Consider the following 24,428-nt stretch of genomic DNA (forward strand, 5'->3'; position numbering starts at 1 on the left):
GTGTTAAAACCCCTGATTAATATGTGTGTAATGCTGGCAGCATGTTCACTGCTGTTAGCAGGGTCTCACACTCAAAGGCACCTAGGCATAGCTCCAGGGTGATGCACAAGGCTTTCATACCCAGCAATAAGTGTTTGAAAGCTGGGGAAAAGTGCTGTGAATACAGGGAGAGAGCAGCCAGAGAGAAGCGGGCTGTGAGAGCCACAGAGCACACCCAGAGATCTCCTTGCAGCGCATGGCTCTTGCACCCAGACTGCACCCAGAGAACAGGCTGCTTCACAGCACTTTACAAGCCAGGAAAAGTGATTGAATCCTGGGTATACATGTTTTAAATAGTCTGATACCTCCAGGGCGCATCACCACATTTTACAAGCCAGGGAAGGTGCCTGAATCCTGGGTAAACATTGTTTAATTGTTTAAGTGTTTTTAAATGTGTGAAACAGTGTTTTGTCACTTTCAAAACTCTCCCGTCATTGACCGGAGAAATTGGGTCGATGTTGTATTCAATCTGACCGTTAATATTCCAGTGAGTCGAAGTACGTACAATGACCGGAGTGATCCCATGTTAATTTTGTCCCAAAACCGGAGCATTCCCTCGCCCGTTGGGGGTCCCGCCGACGACTCTTCTGCCGGGGGTCCTGCCAACCCCATGTCCTGTCCCGTTGGGGGTCCTGCCAACGCCTGCTCCATCGTGGGTTCCACTGACACCAGCCCAGGTTCCGTCCAGGGTCTCGTCTAGGTCTGACCCGCCAGGGGTTCCACCAGCCTGTCCTCGAGCCCGGCCCCCTGACTTTCCCGGCCGCGGTCCTCGCCCCCGGGCCCGACCCCTGACTCTTCCAGCCGCGGTCTTCGCCCTCGAGCCCGGCCCCCTGACTTTCCCGGCCGCGGTCCTCGCCCTCGGGCCCGGCCCCCTGACTCTTCCAGCCACGGTCTTCGCCCTCGAGCCCGGCCCCCTGACGTTCCCGGCCGCGGTCCTCGCCCTTGGGCCCAGCCCCCTGACTCTTCCAGCTGCGGCCTTCGCCCTCATGCTCGGCCCCTTGAGTTCGCCCGCTGTGGCCTTCGCCCCTTTATGAACTCTGCCTTGCCCCCGGGCCGTCCGCCCGAGACCCCCAACGCAAACTCTGCCTTGCCAATTGGTGTCTCTCAATGTCGAGTACGCTTGCTTGGTAGCACATGTCTTCCGAGCGTCTTGCTTCAGAAGCGAGGCAAGAATACTTCCTGGCATTCGGAAAACGAAGAGTGTAACAGGCGAGCAAGTGTGCGTCATATGAGAGGCCCCGCCTTACATTTTCCGCCACATATTTGGGGAAATTGGTCCGTGCGCAAGGCATTGTGGGGATTTTAAGACCGCAGAGTCTACACATGTGCAGCCTCGTCATTTCTCCAAACGAAGTACGCCGGGCTCGGTAGAATTCCAAGTATGCTGGACATTGGAACAGTACTTCGGCGGCACTCGGCACCAGTGTTGTGCTAGTTACTGAAAACCAGTAACTAGTTACCATTACTAGTTACTTAATTTCAAAAGTAACTCAGTTACTTTACTAGTTACTTACACCCAAAAGTAATGCGTTACTTAAAAAAAGGGCTCCCATTAATGCCCTTATAGCCTTCATTTCAGTACTGTTATTGCATTGGAGAATAATACAATCTGTTGATCAACTTGATATGCATTATATGCAATCTGGATTGCATCGATATTAGCTGGCTTTCCATTTTTGTATATTCTTTCTCCAGGTAGTTGGAAAAAGTTTTCCGTCCCATATGCCGTGTGCCGCCTGGACATGGTATCATGCTAACTAGCTCTCTGAAAGCGGGTGAATCCACTGTAGCAATACCCTGCATGTGTTCTACAACATACCGTGCAATGGCTTTATCGACTTTTCCCTGGCTAGCAGTCCCTTGGTTAAAATCCAGCCGCTGTTGCTTAGGTAGAGGTGGAGTGGCGTCGGCTGAGTCTCTGTGGTCTTAGCTACTAGCTTCGTCCCAGCATGTTGTTTTTGCAGATGTTTTAAGATATTTGAATTACTGGTTTGGGCAGTAGATAGGATCTTTGACCCGCCAGGACACAACTTACATTTAACTAAAATGTTCTTTTCTTTGTGCTCGACAAAAGTGAAATAGTGAGAATATCTCCAGGTGGAGAAACTAGACTTGAGCTCCGCCGCCGCCATGATAGTCTTGTTAGTAAACAACACAAACACGCCCACAGCCCGTCTCCGCACGTGACACAGGAAGTATCTAAGTACATTTACTCAAGTACTGTACTTAAGTACAGTTCTCATCTCTGTTCGCCTGGCTGTTGACTATATAAAAAAAACTAACGGAGTAACGCACCATGTAGTAACGGTAACTGAGTTACTGAATTTAAAAAGTAATGCGTTAGCGTACTAGCTACTGCCAAAAATAACGGCGTTACAGTAACAGTTACAGTTAGTCCCAACACTGCTCGGCACACGTAGTATGCTTGAAATAGTGGCTCTGGAGCAGCTATACTCGACATTGAGAAACACCCAATGTTCCTCAAATTTGCCATACAGTATCCCCAACCTCCTCCTTTCAACCTCTTGGCAAACCTTTTATTTTCCCCTTAAACAAACAATTCCCTCTACCTGTCTTCCCTTTGGGCCCCGCCCCCTTTTCTTCACCTATATCCAATGCACCCCTGATTAGCACACCTGATTCCCCTGTCACTAACAGCAGGACTGAGTGAAAGCAGGAGGGGAGAGAGGGACAGCAGAAAATGTCTACAGTGATGGCTCTGTCACACCACCCACAAATAAAACAGGTTCACATGGATAGGATACTAGATACGTTTGCACATTCATTATATACACTACACATTTTTCTTAGATTTTTTAACACCATAGTCCCTAATATATTTGTAGAAAGGCAGGAAATGGAATTCAATGGAGAAAATGTTTCATTGTGGAGTACCCCCTGTTTTGTGTCCCCCCCACTTCTTAAACCAAAGTTACACCCTTGAGTTAAGGTGTACAGTGTTTTCCCTTACCATGCAGAAAGACAGAATGTATTGAACTGTATTTTGAGTCGGCTGGGATACAGATTTTCTGTGCCTATGGACTACTAGCTATTAGCTATAGCCAATGTTGGGCAAGTTACTTCCAAAATGTAATATATTACATATTACTTATTACTGTCTTTTGAAAGTAATAAGTTACATTACAATATTACTGTCTCTGAAATGTAATGAGTTACATTACTTTTTAGTTACTTTTTAGTTACTTTCACCAAAATAACCTCAAAAGAATGGCTAGGTATTTGAAATGCTAAAATGTAGTTTAGTGCAGCTCATTATACATCCAATGAAGGACGATGTGGTATAGCATAACAACTGTGTAGGCCCTTAAGGCTACTAAAAACTTTTATTACACGGCTTAGTTGAATACTCGATTCTGATTGTAAATTCTTAACATGTGACACATTGTTAATACAGCAGTACAGTCCACTGTCAAGGACTATGATGAAGGTTGCTAAGGAGGATCAAGAAAGAGAAAGGAAAAGAGGTTAAAAGACGGAGCGCTGGACGTCAGATAAATCACCAGAAGAAGGCAGACAGGAAGTAAACAATAACAGGACACGGAATGGGCTCTGTAGTGTGTTTAGTATATGGCCGTGTACAGGCCCGGTTCCAGAACAAAATGACTCAGGGTGCCTCTGAGATTACAAGGGGCGCAGCAGTAGCAGGTTTACATGAGCAATAGTGGCCGGCAACAGCAATGAAAAATAGCATTGATGGTCCCCAATGAACAGATTATGGCCTTTGTTATGTTTTGAAACCAAGCAAGTGAGAACATTTCAAGTGAGTTAAAAGTGCAATCCTGAAATATTTCATATAGTCCAAAGTGGACTGTGGCAAAGAACAGCACAACAGCTTCAAAACTGTACTGATAAAACAAATGAGAACATATTGTAAATCAAGGCAAATGTTATTTGAACCAGCTCATGGTTTGAAATGGCAAACATTGAAAAGCAAAAGTATTATTAAAACCATGTACTAAATCATCACTTTGGTCCCATCATATACTCTGGGAAGATAATATTTACTGTGCTTGAAAACTGGTATGACATCATCATGTGAGGTTGACTTTGTGACCTGGAGAACATTTCAGCTGCAACATTAGCTCGTTGATAAGCTTGGGATATGAGATATTTTTGTAGCCATTCGTGGTGAAGGCATCTGTGCTATTGTATGCATTATTTTTGACCCAACATTTCTACAGGCATGGCAGAATATGGCACTATTTCCACATGAATATTCCATGGTTTATTTGTATACCACGAGCTGCAAAATGACCGACTAACCCCATTGTACAGGTGGGTACTTGTTTAGATATACCTGGGCAGGCTCTGTTTTGCCGTGGTCTCCTGGCACCTGCGGGCCGCAGAGGGGCGGCGTAGTTTCCGGCGACAAAGACTGCTGCTCCGGGGGCGAGGGCGGCGAGTCAGGCGGGAGTAAGCTAGTGTCCACAACGGAGGGTCACGCGATGTCCCCATCTGACCTGTTGCTACTGTCTGCAGTAGATGCAGTGTTGCTGGCGTTTAGTGATGGTTGCTTTAACAATTTTCGTATAAATGATTATCCACAGATGTGTGTCACTGCTGTGGAAGCACTTTGGAAATGATGCACGCGCAGCGGAGCAGGTCACGCGCACCTGACACAATTTGTTGTTTGTATTTTTCGCTCCGTTTTCTTTTTTGAATAGAGGATGCATAACATTAAACTGCCCCGAAGATCCCAACGCGAAGCCTGAAGGGTAAACACCAGGTTTACTAATCTACCCGCACAATTTGTCTCTGGTGTCGGAAAGTCTATGTTAGTACATTCTTAAAAAACAAAATACCATTTCATTTTGGGTTAAAATGTGTTGTAACTGCGTTAGAGCATTGTAACGGGTAATATATTACCCACATTTCATTAGTAATGCGTTACATTACTTCGTTACAGCAAAAAGTAATATATTACTGTAACTCCGTTACTTTTGTAACGCGTTACACCCAACACTGGCTATAGCTGGTGGATGTCAAAAATTGGCACTTGAACGTTGCTACCACCATCTGTTCATATGTGTGTACACTCAGCGGCAGGGACTCCAATTTTAGCTAGAGAGCATTTTATTCACAGAGGTGCACTCTGGTACTTCAACAAATAGCTATAACTAATATTAATAACTGCTAATAATTATTATTTATTTAATTTTGTGTTGCTGATGTCATTCTTTATGTAGCCTTTCCATCAGCAGTTTTTGAAGGTTAATGCTAAATGAGGCCTGAATTTCTCCCATTTGTACAGGACATGATGAAATCTTCCGAAACAAGTTGACTGGCACAAATGTTATTCTAGTCCTTAGTGCATTGCATTTTTAAGATCTGGACTGTGTTGTGTAGTGTCCTTAAGTTTGTATTTTACTGAATACAGTAGATGTAATTTATGAAATATGCACTGTAAACTCTGTCTTACTTCTTGATGTTGTGTCCGACGACTCTAAGTCAAGATATTGATGAAGGGACTTCAACAAACCTCTCTAATTGTCCAGAAGTATTTGCCGGCCAGGTCCTTAGGTGAAGCACACGTCTCCAGGTCATCCTCTCTGGTCAGTCTGCGAAGCCATACCAGCTCACAATTACAGTGCAGAGGGTTCCCTCCAAAACTCAACACCAGCGCCGTGAGAGGGGAACCCTTCATCTTAGCATACACCGGGATCCGCAAGAACAATGGGTCCGGAGGAATCTTCTTTAGCTTGTTGGATGTCATGTCCAGTCTAGTGATGAAGACAGAGACACAGGAAGAGGGATAAACCTTTAACTTTTATATTATGTTGAGGCATGTAGTGAACAGTTTGTGGAATCATGTAAAAGATAGAATTGCTGAATTGTCCAGCAACACCCTATATAATATGATTAGGCTTTTGGAAGTTTTGCAAAATATGTTGCAGCTTTTTTAATATTGTTCCTTCAGTAATTATACCTAATTTGCAACTATGTAACACAGTGTTTGTTTCTTACTATATTTACGTTATGCTCTTAACAGCACAAACCAATTTTGTGCATTTATCAAGCACATTTTGACAATATGAGCACGTATCATTTTTACAACTGTCACAGACTACTCCACTCAACGAGAGGTCTCTGTCGGAGTTCTCTGCTGATTAGCTCTATGGTTGCGGTTGAATTTTCAATTTTGCTTAGGAAAGCTCATAACGGAGTGACACCCGGAAGTTAAAAAAATATAAATGCAACCCTTTTTTCTCAATTTTTCATGAGATGAACTCAAACATCTAAAAAAAATTCTATATACACAAAATAACCATTTCTCTCAAATATTGTTCACAAATCTGAAACAATCTGTGATAGTGAGCATTTCTCCTTTGCCGAGATAATCCATCCCACCTCACAGGTGTGGCATATCAAGATGCTGATTAGACAGCATGATTATTGCACAGGTGTGCCTTAGGCTGGCCACAATAAAAGGCCACTCTGAAATGTTCAGTTTTATCACACAGCACAATGCCACAGATGTCGCAAGTTTTGAGGGAGCGTGCAATTGGCATGCTGACAGCAGGAATGTCCACCAGAGCTGTTGCCCGTGAATTGAATGTTCATTTCTCTACCATAAGCTGTCTCCAAAGGCGTTTCAGAGAATTTGGCAGTACATCCAACCGGCCTCACAACCGCAGACCACGTGTAACCACACCAGCCCAGGACCTCCACATCCAGCATGTTCACCTCCAAGATCGTCTGAGACCAGCCAGTCGGACAGCTGCTGCAACAATCGGTTTGCATAACCAAAGAATTTCTGCACAAACTGTCAGAAACCATCTCAGGGAAGCTCATCTGCATGCTCGTCGTCCTCATCGGGGTCTCGACCTGACTCCGGTTCGTCGTCGTAACCGACTTGAGTGGGCAAATGCTCACATTCGATGGCGTCTGGCACATTGGAGAGGTGTTCTCTTCACGGATGAATCCCGGTTTTCACTGTTCAGGGCAGATGGCAGACAGCGTGTGTGGCGTCGTGTGGGTGAGCGGTTTTCTGATATCAATGTTGTGAATCGAGTGGCCCATGGTGGTGGTGGGGTTATGGTATGGGCAGGCGTATGTTATGGGCAGGCGTATGTTATGGACGACGAACACAGGTGCATTTTATTGATGGCATTGTGAATGCACAGAGATACCGTGACAAGATCCTGAGGCCCATTGTTGTGCCATTCATCCACGACCATCACCTCATGTTGCAACATGATAATGCACGGCCCCATTTTGCAAGGATCCGTACACAATTCCTGGAGGCTGAAAACATCCCAGTTCTTGCATGGCCAGCATACTCACCGGACATGTCACCCATTGAGCATGTTTGGGATGCTCTGGATCGCCGTATACGACAGCGTGTTCCAGTTCCTGCCAATATCCAGCAACTTGGCACAGCCATTGAAGAGGAGTGGACCAACATTCCACAGGCCACAATCAACAACCTGATCAACTCTATTCGAAGGAGATGTGTTGCACTGCGTGAGGCAAATGGTGGTCACACCAGATACTGACTGGTTTTCGGACCCCCCCAGACCCCCCCCAATAAAGCAAAACTGCACGTTTCAGAGTGGCCTTTTATTGTGGCCAGCCTAAGGCACACCTGTGCAATAATCATGCTGTCTAATCAGCATCTTGATATGCCACACCTGTGAGGTGGGATGGATTATCTCGGCAAAGGAGAAGTGCTCACTATCACAGATTTTTTCAGATTTGTGAACAATATTTGAGAGAAATGGTTATTTTGTGTATATAGAAAATGTTTTAGATCTTTGAGTTCATCTCATGAAAAATGGTTGCATTTATATTTGTGTTCAGTGTACTTAAGAGGCAGCCATGATTAGAACTGTTTGGATTCTCTAGAGGTCCAACCTATTTATCATATTTTACATTTCCTCACTCCTCCGCCCCGCCCCCTTACTGTGTATCAGTCACTGATTGGACGCTGCAGCACATCACTGATCTGATGCTTCTTAACATCAGAGAAGTTTAATAGAGTGAAGATAACACATTGAACTCAGGGGAGTCAGTCCTCAGTTTATAATGTTTGTTTCCAAAGTGATCTAGTTGAAAAGTGATAATACATCTGAACAACAAAACGGACCACATGCAACTTTCTTCATCTATATATTTATTATTTTATTTGTATTTATCGTAATTTTCGTTCAGACTGAAAAAAATGTACCGTTGGGTTTAACAGCTTATTGTAATTCTTCTTGAAAATAATAAGCCTCAAGGAGGCGGTATTTGTGTGTATATTAATGATCTGTGGTGCCGATCATACTCAGTAAAATGTAAAACCTGTGATCCCAACGTAGAAATTCTCAGCATGACGTTAAGACCCTTCTATCTGCCTAGAGAATTCGGGTGTATTTTACTGTTTGTTGTTTATGTGCCTCCCAGCGGCAGAGCGTCACTGGCGGCCGGCTCCATCGCTGACTGTGTTCACGAGCTGCAACTCAGCCACCCCGATGCACCGGCAATAGTGCTCGGGGACATGAACCAATGTCGCCTAGAGACTGTGTTACCTGGGTTTCAACAGTATGTTAAGGATCACACCAGAAAAGACAATATCCTGGACAAATGCTTTGTAATTGTTAAAGGAGCCTATGTGACTAAATGTAGACCACCAATACTGAACTCTGATCATAATGTTGTGAATATGATACCAGTGTATAAGACCAAACTGAAGAGAAGTAAACCAGAAAAGAAAGTAATAAGGACATGGACAAATGAAAGTAGGGAACAGTTGAAAGCCTGTTTGGATTGGACAGATTGGGACATTTTTCAGGAAGGTTCACTGGATGAAATAACTACTGTTACCAATGACTATATTAACTTCTGTGTAGAACTAGTTGTTCCCACTAAAGAAATACAAATCTATCCAAATAATAAATCGTATGTGACTAAGGACATTAAAACCGTTATAAATAATGAAAGTCAAATTGAGGGAATCAAAACTGGCCCACAGAGAGCTTTTGGAAAATTATTTTAAAGCCAAAAACCCCAAAAAGGTATGGGACACCATGAGAACCATGACAGGAATGTGATCCTCAGCTAAACCTATTGTGACGAACAATGAATTTTGTTTTGCTAACGAATTAAACACGTTCTTTACCCGTTTTGAGTCACTGGATAATTCTGCAAAGTGCACTGAAATGCTCGAAACCATAATACCTGCTTCCTCTGACAAAATTACCATCAGTGTCGAAGAGGTCAGAAAAGCATTTCAGTGCACCAACACCAAGAAAGCTGCTGGGCCAGATGGGTGCAGCGGTTTTCTGCTGAAAAACGTTGCTACTGAGCTGGCTCCAGTGTGGCAACCCATCTCTCAGGCTGCTATTGACACGCACACCATCCCTCTGTCATTGACAACTTCACACATCAAACCGCTAAACAAAATTCCATGCCCAAAAGAACATGAGGACTACAGACCAATAGCCCTCACCTCAGTGATTATGAAATCACTAGAAATAATTCTGCTCCGATTTCTTATCAGTACAACACAAGACAAACTGGATCCATACCAATTTGCCTATAAACAAGGGTGTGGTATGGAAGATGCTGTGGCATGGAAGATGCTGTGGCCACTCTGGTTCACATCACTAAACATTTAGATAAACGCAACACCTATGCAAGAGCCCTCTTCCTAGACTTCTCATCAGCATTCAACACAATACAAGCAGACATATTTGTGTCAAAAATTGCCAAAATGGAAGTAAATCCATACCTGATTTACTGGTATGCTGCTTTCCTCACTAGTAGAGAGCAACTTGTGAAGGTTAACAAAACCCTGTCATCTGCCATCACAGCCAATGTAGGCCCCCAGGGCTGCGTGAGTTCAGCTGTGCTCTTTACTCTCTACACGATGATTGTCGTAGCAACACACCAAATCAAGTCATCATTAAGTACTCCGATGATACTGCAATAATATCTCTGCTCAGTAACACAGACGACCCTGAGCTGCACCAACAGGCTGTAAATCAGGTGGTCGAGTGGACTGATAGCAATGCTCTTGAGATCAACACCAAGAAAACTGAGGAAATAATTTTTGGCTCACCATCTGACTCCCATAAAGTCCCCATTGTCATCAATTCAGATGAAATCAAGCAGCGAGTTTCATACAAACACTTGGGTGTAATGATTGACCATCTGGTGTCATGGAAGGATCACATTGAATATCTGAGCAAAAAGGACAAAACAAAGAATTTATTTTCTCCGCCGTCTTAGGTCTTTTGGGGCGAGCAGATACATTCTTCTGTTGTTCTTTACATCTGTGATCTTGTCTATTCTGCAGTACTGCAATACTACCTGGTACAAATGTTTGTCAGCAGCTTTAAAATCAAAACTGCTCCACCTGTTAAAAATCTGCTCAAAGATCGTTGGTCCACCCTGTCAGAGACTCTATGACTCAGCCTATCATAACAACCTAGTGAGGCTGTCCAACCACATCACCTCTGACCCAAACCATGTTCTGAACAGAGAATATGAACTGCTACCATCTAATCGGAGATACAGGGTCCCACGATTCAATAAAGTCAGACTCAAGCACTCCTTTGTGCATCAGTCAATCCTCACAGTAAATACAGAGCTAAATCCCAGATCAAATGCACGCTGAAGGCTCTTTGAGCAGCTTTTCTCTCACTGATTGTGCTGTTATGTTAAATGTTTTTTGTTTGTGTTTCATGTATTTGTGTCTGGATATTTGTCTGTTGATGTTGGACACGGAGCTGCTGTGACGCAAGTCAAATTTCAGACTTGATCTGACAAATACATTATTATCGTATTGTATCGTCAGTGTTAAAAAACAACACAATCATATCCTGGATTATTAAATAATGAATTCAAAATTCAGGAGATCAATAGGGATATTTATAACTATAATAATAATTTAAACGCATTCTTCCGGTAGAAAAGGTCCTGTGCCGCTCAGCAGACCACAGTACAGAGAATAACTACATGTGCAGGTGTGTGTGGAACAGGAACACACTGCTGCTGCTCTGGTAGAGATAACTGTGTCTTTTATTAGTAGTAGATCAGCGAACATGACTGAAAACACAAACTCTGTCAAAAATATCTGTAGCTGTTGACTGACAGCCGATCCAGCGATCAGCTGTCGCTGTCATCACAAACAGACATAATTTCAACGCTCCGAGGAAAGGACGTCTTATTGCTCCTCCAACACATTTCCTTGCTTCCTCTTTCTTCGTGTGGTTTCCTTGCATCATAGTACCTCCCACCAGGGATGCATGGAGAAAAGACGCAAGTGAGGGAAACAAGGATGCAAGTTAAGCGACATTGGATGTGGCTTAGATGATAGGAAAAGGGTTTCAACACATCCTTTATAATCTCTTTGATTAGGATACACTGGGGCATCCTTTACTAAACTAAACGAGAAAATGCTTTCCCAGAATAACCTTCAGCCTCAGCATTTACCGTGACACAACAGTCAACAATTCACGGAAACAACAGATAATGATGGATAAATGCCCATCATGTAAGTTACAGTGCTTATTAGGCATTTTACAACCTATGCCTAACTTGCCAAAGTGCTTTGTTTTGAACTTTCAACATTTTATTAATCAAAATACAAAATATGAGCGTTGTGTTTATTACTGTAAAATTATCAATAAAGTAAACCAATCCAATTAATTCACCTGGACCGGAGGGTGAGCGTGATCAAATATTAAAGTGGACCTATCATGCTATATTTGAAACATATAGTGTAGGACCATGCCTATATAAAACATGTCTGTGAATTTTTTTTTTTTAAATATCCTGCATTTTAGCCATGCCTCATTTCGCTCTATTTGCTCTTTTCCAGCCCGGTTTTGCAAGGGCTGATTCTGCTTTTGTGGCAGACTACAGCGCCACTTACAGGCATATGTACTACAGCGTCTCCAGCGCTTTCGAGCGGTCTCTCATTCCCCTGATAGGTGGAGAGTTGCCCATATAGGCGGAGCACCCCTTATCTGACGTCAGAAAAATTCAAATAATAATCAGCTCCGTTGCAGGCCCGTTTTTAGAGATTTGGGTATGGAGGAAAAGAGAGAGGGTTGTGTTTTCTGACAATTGGTGAGTTCCTTGACACACCAGGGACACATATTCATGTATAAAAGATGTACAAAAGTGTATTTTGCACGATAGGTCCCCTTTAAGTTTCACTTTTTTTTATTGAATTCCAACCTTGGTAATACAAATATATTTTTCACTGTTCACTGTTCATATTTTTCACCTTTGATAAAAGCCCAATAAAAAAACACAACAAGTATGTAGATGCTCCTATAGTTGAATCTAAACCACCCAGGCTATAGTTGATGGTTTAGATCAGGGGTGCCCAACCAGTCGACTGGGAATCCTGAGATTCCCAGTCGATCGCAAGATGTGTCTAAAAATGGAAAAACGGAGCAGGTGTCGGTGGGACCACCAACAGGAGAGGATAGGGAGTTGGCAGGACCCCCGGCGGAACAGGTGTCAGCGGAATAATCCCCGGTGTTGCCGGGACAGGTGTTCCCGATTAAACAAGGGCTGGTGTCGGCAGGACCCTCGGCGTAGCAAGTGTCGGTGGGACCCCCAACAGGACAGGATATTGTGTTGGCAGGAAACCCGGCGGAGCACGTGTCGGCGGGACCCCCAACAGGACAGGATATAGTGTTGGCAGAAAACCCGGCAGAGCAGGTGTCGGCTGGACCCCCAACGAAACAGGTGTTGGCGGGACCCCCAACAGGTCAGGGCACGGAGTTGGCAGGACTCCCAGCGGAACCCACAACGGAACAGGACATGGAGTTGGCAGGACCCCCGGCAAGACAGGTGATGGCGGGACCCCCAACGGAACAGGACACAGAGTTGGCAGGACCCCCAGCGGAACAGGACACAGAGTTGGCAGGACCCCCAGCGGAACCCCCAACAGACCAGGACATTGGGTTGGCAGGACCCCCGGCAGAACAGTAATCGGCGGGACCCACAACAGGACAGGACACAGAGTTGGCAGGAAATCTGGCGGAGCAGGTGTCGACGGGACCCCCAACAGGACAGGATCTGCTGTTCGCAGGAAATCCGGCGGGGCAGGTGTTGGCTGGACCCCCAACGAAACAGGTGTTGGCGGGACCCCCGGCGGGACAGGTGTCGGAGGGACCCCCAATAGGTCAGGGCACGGAGTCGGTAGGACTCCCAGCGGAACCCTCAACGGAACAGGACATGGGGTTGGCATGACCCCCGGCAGAACAGGTGATGGCGGGACCCCCAACAGAACAGGACACAGAGTTGGCAGGACCCCCAGCGGAACCCCCAACGAAATAGGACATTGGGTTGGCAGGACCCCCGGCAGAACAGTAGTCGGCGGGACCCCCAACAGGACAGGACACGGAGTTGGCAGGACCCTCAGCGGAACCCCCAACGAAACAGGACACAGAATTGGCAGGACCCCCGGCAGAACACTAGTCGGCGGGACCCCCAACAGAACAGGACATGGGGTTGGCAGGACCCCCGGCAGAACAGTAGTCAGCGGGACCCCCAACTGAACAGGACATAGAGTAGGGACTTGAGTAGGAACTTGAGTAGGGACATGAGATGGGACTTGAGAGGTGACTTGAGAGGGGACTAGGGTTGGGAACCGAAACTCAGTTCCAGATGAGAACTGATAAGAAAATACCGGGTACCGGGTACCCATACAAAATACACAATTTCGGTTCTTCTTAACGGTTCCTAAACGCGGTAGACTCTGTATTCCAGCGGGTCCGTCTGCGCCGCGGCGCCGCAGTGACCCGGTGGAATACAGGGTGGACCTGGAGAATCACAGAACGGCCGGTCGTCAGCGGGCCGTTGACGGCCGGCTCGGTACGCTGATGGCCGCCCTTAATAACGGCATCATGTAAGTTGCGCTGACAGGCGACAGATGTCCACAGTTTCCCCGCAGCGAGGCTCCCCCCGCCCTCCCATAGACAGTTCACGAGCTCAGTCACTTCATAACACCAAAGATGGATCGCGGTAAACGCTCTAAAGTGAGGCTCCACTACACTAAAAAAGAAAAAGACAAGGCACAGTGTAATGCCTGTTAATAGCTTGCCACAGGCATAGCTCAGTTAAAATAAAGCACAGCTATTGTGCAATACATTGGTATTGCATGTATATTTTTTATTTGTAAAAATGTCTGTTAAAGATTAAAAGCATAAAGATATTTTTGTTATCTAAATGTTTGACCTCTTTCTTTTACAATTTTGGAATCAAAACGGGGAATCGATAAGAACCGGAATCGATAAGCAGAACCGGAATCGATACATTTCAAACGATACCCATCCCTAGAGGGGACTCGAGAGGGAACTCGAGAGGAGACTTGAGAGGGAACTTGAGAGGTGACTTGAGAGGGGACTCGAGAGGTGACTTGAAAGGGGACTCGAGAAGAGACTCGAGAGGGGACCTGAGAAGGAACTTGAGAGGGGACTCGAGAGGGAACTTGAGAGGGAACTTGAGAGGGAACTTGAGAGGGGACTCGAGAGGTGACTTGAAAGGGGACTCGAGAGGGAACTTGAGAGGTGACTTGAAAGGGGACTCGAGAAGAGACTCGAGAGGGGACCTGAGAAGGAACTTGAGAGGGGACTCGAGAAGGGACTTGGAAAGGGACTTGAGAGGGGACTTGAGAAGGGACTTGGAAAGGGACTCGAGAGGGGACTTGTGTCAGTCGGTACGCCGACAGAACACGGGGAGCTGGCATCGGCCGGAGAGCCAACAGGTGAACTGGAGTGGGTCGGAACATTGACAGGACACGAGAGGCTGGAGTGGGCCGGACCACCAACAGGACACAAGGGGTTCTGGAGTGGGCCGAACCACTGACATGACACAGGGGGCTGGCGTCGGCCGGGGAGCCAGTACTGGAGCCGAAACTGGAGCCAGAAACATGGCAGCAGGGGCCGAAACTGGGGCCGGAACCATGGCTGCTAGGGCCAGGACTAAGGCTGGAACCATGGCTGTGTGGGCCGGTTATGGAGCCGGAATCATGGCTGCTGGGGCCTGTACTGGAGCCCAAAGCATGGCTTCTGGGGCTCGGGTTGCTAGCTTGGACTTGTGACTCCTTCTCTTAGGAGCCTTTTGGAGGCTCCGTGGACCTCCAAAAGCCAGACGAGTACTCGAGAACGGATCCTGGACAGGAGCAAGAAATTAGGAAAAATAAGGGGCTTACTCCAGACAGAACACACCGAGACGTATGGTGTCGGGTTGGGAATTGGGAGGCAGGGGGCTAGCATGCCTGGGGCTAGCAGGCCGGGAATCACACGGGAGGAAGTCCATAATCCAGCCAGGTAAGAACTTCACTAAACATGGCTTCTCTGTAGCCATCTAGTGCGCCTCTTTCTGCACTGGACGCTCCCCTCCACCTACCATAGCAGCAAGCCAAAGAAAAGGTCAAACTAAGTAACTCCACCTCAAATGGATCTGCTGGGCCCATCTTTGGTTAGATCCTTCTGTCAGGGTTGATTGAAGCAGGCAGGACCCAAATGCAGATTTAAACAGAAAATACCTTTATTTCAAGGCTAATGTAACAAACAGAACTATTCGCTGTGAACACAGTCAAAGACAAACAAGAACTTAACAATGACAGAAAAAACAGAACTTAAATACACACAGGACTAATCAAAGAAACAAGAGACAGGGGAGGAGGGAGGAGAAAACACAGGGGCACCAGGTGAACACAATCAGGAAATCAGGTAGGAGGGAACAGGTAGGATGGAACACACAGACAGGAAACCAAAGACAGATCTAGACAAGACAAAACACAATAGAGACAGAAAACCAAACACAGATCTAGACAAGACAAAACACAATAGAGACAGAAAACCAAACACAGATCTAGATAAGAAAAAACACAACACAGACAGATTGTGACATTAATGTCCTATAACATAATCTTCCTGTGCCAGAATAATGCACTTGAACGCATCAAAGCTTTGTGATTGGCTGGCGTGACCCCATGTGTCGGGGCGTGGCTGGTGGGCAGTGGGCTCTATTTCGCTGACGTTGTCCGTGTCAACAGGAGTGACAGTCTGCACACACACAAGACCTGGGGTTATGTACTGTAACCCAGTTTCTATGAGTATAGGCGCAGCCCTCTAAGGCTATCGCTATTGGGTAATCCCACTGCACGTGTGCATCACTGACAGACTTAATCCACGCCCACCTATGACGTGGGCCCCACCTCCGGCCTCACTTCCGTATAAATAGGAAGTATGCCCTACAATCTGCTCCCACACAAACAGCTTTTCTTCAGCTATTCGCGGAGCCAGTGGGGCCCGAACCTTAGAGGGCTGCGCCTATACTCATAGAAGCTGGGTTACAGTACGTAACCCCAGTTCTATATCGTATAAGGCTTCGCCCTCTAAGGCTATCACTATTAGGTTAAGGGCGAAGCAGGATGTAGTCTACGCCCCACTGATCCGTCCGTTACCAGAAGCACAAAACACACCTACTCAATTAATAACCCATGTCCATTTCGCCATGCGTAATGGAGCATCACATTCCCAGGGAATATAGCATTTAAAAAATGAATATTCTCCATAAGGGAACGAAGGTAGGCTAAATAGGCTACCTGTCGTTTATAAAAAGTAGAGACCAAAGTCTCACTTGTTAAAAAACGATCAAAGAGGGGGGAAAAAGGGCAGCTCTCTACGTGCCAACAGGCAGGAGAGAGGGCACGCAATTGAGACCCCGACATTACTCATTCTGGCAGGATATATTCAGTACTGAGTGTGTCTGAGAGGTATGAGAGACATCCCTCAAATAAAAACGAATAAAAGAACAAGGGGAAGACCAAGATGCAGCAGTGCAAATGTCTTCCACTGACATTCCTCCGTGCAACGCCGTAGAGGTTGAAATTCCTCTGGTGCTGTGCGCTTGATGTTCTCCGGGGGATCCACCCCAGAGGAGACATACACCTGTGACACAACCTCACACAACCAGTGTGACAGGCGCTGTGCAGACAGGCTGCCCTATTGAGCGCTCTCTGTAATGCACAAACAGACGCTGGGACCAGCGCAAAGCAGCCGTGCGTGCAATATAGCATGACAGCGCGCACGGGACAGAGGAGATGAGATGTGGCTTCTTCCTCTGATGTGTGAGGAGGAGGAAAGAAGCCATCTAAAGTTATCACTCTCTAAAAGAGCTTGTGATAACCTTTGGCATAAAAGCCGGGTTAGGGCGCAAAACAGCTGAGCTGCCATCTCCTTGGATCTGGATACATGACGGAGCCACAGAGAGAGCAGACAAATCACTCACCCTTTTAGCTGATGTCAGAGCCAAGAGAAGAGCTACTTTGGCTGACAAGAACTTTAGGGGGACCTGATCAAAAGGTTCAAATGGAGCTTTACTCAGCGCGCGTAACACCAAAGCCAAATCCCATTGAGGCGCCAAAGCGCGTGACACAGGTCTGAGTCTCTGTACTCCTCGTAGAAAACGTTTTGTCAGAGGGTGACTACACACTGTGTTGACACCAAAACCGACGTGGCAAGATGAAATGGCAGCTGCATATGTTTTGACCGTGCTATAAGCCAATTCCTGTCCAGCAACAGCTGGAGGAATGACAGCACGTGAGGCAGGGGGCACGTAACAGGGTCCAGGCTTTTCCCTACACACCAACGCTGGAACGCTGTCCATTTGGCTGTGTAGGATGCTCTGGTGGACGCAGCCCTTGATCCCTGAATGGTACTGATAACATATTGAGAGAGGCCAAGCCCCTCTAAGTGTTCCCGTTCAGGGGCCATGCCCACAAACGTTGGCCTAACACTGGTTGACCGCTGATCGCTCCCTCCACCTGGGAGAGAGCATCCCCCCGCCACGGAATTTCCCACGGTCTCCCTGACAGCATCCGCTGTATGCATTAAGACTGCTATCAGTCGCTCTTCCTGCACTCGGTCCAGGAACCGAGGGATTAGAGGGACTGGTGGGAAAGCGTACAATAACACCCTGGGCCAAGGTCTGTGTGTGAACGCGTCCACCCCCAGGGGGGGGGGTGATCCTGCCTTCTCAGGGAGAACCAGAGAGCACATTGCGCGTTCCCGCGTGCAGCGAACAGATCCACCTCCACTCTCCCGAACCTGCTCCACACCTGGGAGACCAGCTCGGGCTGGAGGCTCCAGTCCCCTTGATCGTACACCGCTGATCGTACACTGCTCTGTAGTGTACGATCAGCGGTGTACGATCAGCGATGTACGATCAGAGGTGTACGATCAGCGCAGCTGCTGATCGTACACCTCCCTGACGATTTATGTAGGCTGCCGCTGCCTTGTTGTCTGTTCGAATCAACAAGTGCTGGATTACTCTCCATACGGCGAGTAATTCCAGCACGTTTATATGGAGGGACATGTGAGGCGGCCACTGTCCCCCCACTGCCTGCGACATGCACGTTCCTCCCCACCCTGAGAGAGATGCGTCTGTAAACACCGAGGTGTGTGACGTCACTCTGCTGAGGGGAACCCCCACTGACAGGACGTGGAGATTTTTCCAGTAGGTCAGATCTAAACCCACGGACGGAGGAATGTACACCATGCGTCTCCTCTGACGCACGGGGTCGATGCGCAGACGAATAAACCACCTCTGGAGTCTCCTCATGTGAAGGAGACACAGGGGAATCACCACGTGACCAGCTGACATCATGCCCAACAGCTGCATCACGGAGAGGGCTGTCACCACCCTGCGGGGTGTGACGCGCCTGAGGAGAGCTGTCAGATTCTCCACTCTCCGCTGTGAGAGTCTTGCTCTCATGCGAGCTGAGTTGAATTCCACTCCCAGATAAATAATAATCTGGGAGGGAAGAGGACAGCTCTTCTTCCAATTGATGATGAAACCCAGGCTTGACGGATGAGATACGAGTTGTACCGTCTGTAAAGCAGCTTCCTCCCTGGAGCGAGCCAGCAACAGCAGGTCGTCCAGATAAAATAACACTCATCCCTCCTCTGTGTAGCGACTCCACACACTTTGAAAAAGTGCGTGGAGCCAGGGAATATCCGAACGGCAGTCGATTTAACTGGTACGATATTCCCTGGAATGAGAAAAGCAGGAATTTCCTGTGTTCCGGAGGTGCACCAATCTCCCTGGTGAACACACTCTATTACCTGTTTGATTGTCAGCATATGAAAAGGTCTTTTCATTATTGCCCTGTTGAATGCTGACAGATCTAGGATGGGTCTCATCCCCCCGGTCTTTTTCGGGATAAGAAAATAACGGGAGTAAAACCCCCGATTGTCTTCCCCTTGAGGAAATTGCTCTCTTTAACGTTCCTGCAGCTCTGACTGGAGCGCAAGACACTGTTCTTGGGATGATAGGAGTGTTTCCTGAATCTCCTCGAACTGCGGGGGGGTAAGGCAAATTGCAGAGAGTACCCTCTGCTGATCCATCCGTCCATTAAACATAGTCGCCTCCACTCTGAGCACCGCTCTGAGAGCGGGCGTACCTGTTCTTGTTGTGCTGTGGTAGTCATGGTGACAAGCAATGCCAGAGCCGTTGCCGCCGTTGCCGCCGTTGCCTGTGAAGCAACCCAAGGGGGGCCCTGCCCAAAAGGGCTGTGAAGGGGTCTCCACACGCTGCATCTCACACCGACTCTCATCCTGTCTCTGTTTAGGATAAGGCTCATAAACAGGACCCTGAGTTGTGTTCACGCTCCAACTCGCGGAGGTGTGTGCAGTGCTATTCACCCCATGCGTAATAGCCGCGCAAAGTTTATTACGACTGTGTGTAGGCACTACTGGGACAGAGGAAAAACCGTGCTGCTTGCTACCCGAAAGGATATAAGCAGCCAATTTAAATGTCAAGCCCTGCTGTCTATTAACCGACTGGTTAAATACCGCAGGCTTATACAGCGAGCCTTGCTGCTTGCTAACCGACAGATTAGAAACAGCCGGCTCAAACGGCGAGTCCCTCTGTCTATTAACTGACAAATTAAAAACAGATGGGTTATGCAGCAAGTCCTGCTGCCTATAAACCGATAGATTAATGGCAGCCGGCCAGACTAGTGTGGGGGACATGTGAGACACAGTTGCTACAGACACACTGTTGGAATTTGAATCATTTTTATTTACAATTCTCTCTTCCCACATAACCCCCCCAAAGAGTCATCTACGGATCTGCTTCCTCGGAAGGTTCTCTCGGAGGAGCAGACCAGGAGCGGGGGTTCTTCGTACCTCTCGTCGCCTGCAGATCCTGTCTCTGTGGCGGAGGAGTGGAGACCTGGGACGGAACCCCTGCAGCTGCCGAAGGGTGATTCTGACGCAGTTGCTGATCTGGCCGCTGCCCGCGATGCTCCCGCTGAGACTGTTGCGGGTGCTGTCGTTGCTGTCGCTGCTGCCGCTGAGGACGTTTGTCCTGAAGCCAGCTAGCGTGACGCCTTATGTCGTCTGCCTGTTCTGCCGCAGACTTCATAGCCTCCACCATGGTGTGGAACTGGGGACCAAACAGTCCGTCCGGACTGATTGGAGCCTCTACACTGAAAAAAGTGCAACGACTGTGTCATTTAATCAAAGTACATTTTTTAATTGGACTAATAAAGAATCATGGTTTGCCCAGAAGCAAAACACACCCCCCCCTGAAATAACTTAAAAACAATATTCAACCTAAATCGTTATTTTCAACGTGACGTGCAAAGCAAGGTGACTTCAAGATTTGCTGCAGCCGCCATTACACCGCTACCCACTGTCTGTGAGAGTGTCTGACCCAAAAACACTTTTAAATAAGGTAAGGATTTGAAATGGTTGCTTTTTTTGTTTTAAACTATATTTAAATGTTTATCCATTTAGTATCGTGTTAAGATAAACAACTAATTTACCATCTGTCTTTGTATTTGGCTATGTGTTAGCTAGCAACGTTTAACCATGTGTAACCATTTTTTAAGGATGGCTTAACCAGATAATTGTCATACATTTATCATGCAAGTGGCGATTTTTTGGTGTCGGTTTGACTAGTGAAAAGTTTAAATAGTTGCAAATGATATATTGGTTTCACATAAGGTATTTTATATGGGGCTATGCAAGTTTAGCTACGTGCTAGCTAGTTTCTAAGCTGTTAAACCAGGTCATTTTCAATGCGTGCTCCGCTCATAAAAAACACCGCAGCATATTAAATACACTAACAGCCAGACCCCAGCCAGCGTTAGAGATGTTTATCCTTTTGGCGAGCCGCTATAGTTATGTGGCTGATGGTGTATCTCTGCTCTGCAGCAACCGTACTCGGACCACGCCGCTCCGGAGGGGACTGTAAACAGTGGGGAGGGGGAAACAACCCGAATCTCCTTGTAACACGCTGCCCGTCTTGTTGACCATGCTTTGAGGGTGTGTGATTTATGCTGGGTTAAGATTGTTTAAATACACCTTGTCTATTTATTTATTTCCTTTGTGTTTACAGGTTTGCTGTTTCCACTGAAGGTCACAATGTATGCTGATTTGGTAAGTTCCAAAATGAACTGCAAGTAGTTTTCATGTACGTTTAAAAAGGATTGTAAAACCCAAAATGGAGACTTACGGCCCGTCCACACGGCAGCGTGAGTTGAAGCCAGGGTTCGAGTTATGTGGGAGCCAACGGACGCAGTGAAATCATACATCTGTGTGGGTCGCTAATACATTACTAACAACCATTATTTTTATCAAAAATAATGCATGCGTCAATGTAATGAGTATTATTTATGCTAACGAGGTGAATAGGCTAAACTCAAAACATGAACTACGCATCTCTTGAATGACAATATGCCTGCACTGCACTTCCAAGGTTGCGCAATCTATGCCTGTGAGCGTGCTGCGCGAGCCAAGATGATGTGTGTGCGTAGTTGAACCTTTTCATATTTAAGTTTGTGTGTGTGTGTGTTGTTGTTGTTGTTGTTGTTTAAAGACCCCATAGAGCTCAGTTTATAACTTGAACCCTGGTTGAAGCTTCAACGCAGCTTCCCATTCACTTTGACGTCACACTTTGCCGAACTGCATTGTGCTTCTATCGCTTCACTTTGCCTCCGTTGCTCGCTTCAAAAGTTGAGAAAAGTTCAACTTTTCAAGCTTCGACGGAAGCGTCAGCCAATCAAATTACATGCCAGTACAAGCTCTAGCCAATCAAACCGTGTGCTTGCGTGTCCGGGGCGGGAGATCGATGTGATTGAATTTAGCTTCAACGCACACTGCCGTGTGGACGCTGCGTTACTCTACTCTAATCTCAAGTGATAATATATCTAGTTAGGTACCCAAATGTTAAGTAAGGTAATTTAAAATATTAAAGTTAAATGAGAAAGAGTATGTATTGTACAAGTAAATGAAAAATACAAGACTGCACTTCATTAATATTGTTGCATGTAAAGTCAATCCTCACATCTGTATGTTTATTGAGAGCTACTGGTGGCAATCATTTGCTCTGTCATTCCAGGCATGTCACTGTTATGAGACATACACTGACATTCAGTCGTCAGTGTATCATTGCACTATTACCATTGTTTATGTTCTTGTTTTTTCTAGTTCCTTTTGGCCTGACATGACCGTGAAAACGCCAGCCAAGTTACAAATTCTTCTGAATCCCGATGACACCAGGAAGCTACTTCTGCCTAATGGAATTCCAGAGACAATGGACTTACTGATGAAGTCAGGAAAGTGTGTGAAATAGAGAGCCACAGTGACGCGTCGTAAAACCCGGAAGTAAACTCCTTCTGGTTCCCTCGACAAAAAAGCAATGCAATTTCTCCATAGGATTTTGGAAAATAGCTGGAAATAAGGTCTGTGGTTGAAACACATTTAAGAGATGGATCACGTTTAGTTCAGCCGGATCATAAATCTAATTGATGGATTTATGATCAATAGATTTATGATTCGAAAATTATAAAAGTAGGGTAGACATGTGGATATTATCCGGCTGAACAAAACGTGATCCGTCTCTTAAATGTGTGTCAACCACAGACCTTATTTCCAGCTATTTTCCAAAATCCTATGGAGAAATTGCATTGCTTTTTTGTCGAAGGAACCGGAAGTGGTAAAATGCTGACTTACTTCCGGGTTTTAGGAGGTGGCACTGTGGCACTCTATAGGTGGACGTTTTAGAATGCAATATCAAGACAGAGACATTGGAGATGCACTAGTCAACCTGACATCCACGGCTGACCTTGAAGATTTGACAACTATCAAGGTCATTCCAATACCTGATGATGGTGTCCAAGAATACATCTTTACCGTCTGTGAAGAAGCAGCGTCTGCTCAATCAGACGATACTGACATCTTGTCCACACCCTCCAGCTCAGTCTCTACAATAACTCGTATCTGGTTGAAATGATTGAACTGACACAAAAGGCCAACCTTGTTCAAAGATTGCAATGCTAGGGATTGAACTGCATTTTTCATTACTTAATTGCTTTGGCCTCTGTATGTTTCATTTGAAGTTAAAAAATAATGTGACTTCACAGATTCTGGTAATGCTACTTAAACCCTTCTTAATGGCTAATACATTTTTATCTGAAGTTGTAATTAGTCTTTAAATAAAAGGCAGCCAGGTTTAAACGCCAGGTTTAAACGCATTACATATTTACATTTTAAAGGAGAGATATGCAAGCTAGTTTAACATGCTCATATGCATATTTGTGATGGATTTGGTTAAGGCTACAGGAGAGTTTTGAAGAAAAAAAAGCCAAAGTGATCTTGATTTACTTTTATTTATTTTTTACATAAGTGCAAATTGGTTGCATAATTTACTCAAGTAATTTTATTAATTTATTGATGTATTTATGTTTAATTAAAAAAATATTGTATGTTATAAAACAGAATAGGTGAGGCATATTTTAAAGACATCCCAATAAATGTTAAGGTCTTTTGAAGAGAATATTCCTGTCTTTATGTGAACTGAGCTAAACAAAGTGTTATAAGTCAAATGTAATGTGTTTACAGTAAACAAAACACAGTATTGTATTGATGTACATTCAAGTGTTTGCTTTGTAATAAAATAAAAATATTTTAAGCTATAATAAAAAATATTGCCTGCAACAAAATTAAGTATTTTTTATTTATTTTTTCACAAACTTAAAAACTCTACTTAGATCTAATATAAATATGAGGTTAGTCCAAAAGGAAAAATTAAATTATAACAAAGTAATACATGTTGTGTGGTCTTCAGAATGAATCATGTTATTACTTTGTGTGAATGTAAATATATATCTTAGATAGAAGCAATATTTTTCACTTAACTCAACTTAATTTTTTTAGGTTGAAAAATCAAGTTGGAATAAACAAAAAAAATGAGCTGTAACAAATTAGCGAACATTTTTTAAGTTAGTCCAAAGTATCAATTTTTTCAGTGTAGTAGATCCTTTCCTGCACCTTCTGGTATAGCCCCCTGCTGTAGCCAGAGGTACCGGTGGACCTGCGTCGTCCACGCCGCAATCCGCGCCTTCG

General features: G+C 45.6%; 1 protein-coding gene across 2 annotated transcripts in view; it reads right to left on the reverse strand.

Annotated features, from left to right (window-relative positions):
* si:cabz01090165.1 (uncharacterized protein LOC100333421 homolog) overlaps positions 1-24,428 on the reverse strand; it is a 493,854-nt gene that overhangs the window by 79,109 nt on the left and 390,317 nt on the right. For both annotated transcript variants that reach the window (XR_004571211.1, XM_034237616.1), the window contains exon 7: positions 5,540-5,780. Coding sequence is in view for 1 of the 2 variants with exons in the window: in XM_034237616.1 (XP_034093507.1) it covers positions 5,540-5,780 (241 nt within the window). In the remaining variant the exon portion in view is untranslated. The remainder of the gene's footprint in view (positions 1-5,539; positions 5,781-24,428) is intronic.

The sequence above is a fragment of the Gymnodraco acuticeps genome, unplaced genomic scaffold, assembly GCF_902827175.1.
Source record: "Gymnodraco acuticeps unplaced genomic scaffold, fGymAcu1.1, whole genome shotgun sequence".
In the NCBI taxonomy this organism is placed as follows: domain Eukaryota; kingdom Metazoa; phylum Chordata; class Actinopteri; order Perciformes; family Bathydraconidae; genus Gymnodraco; species Gymnodraco acuticeps.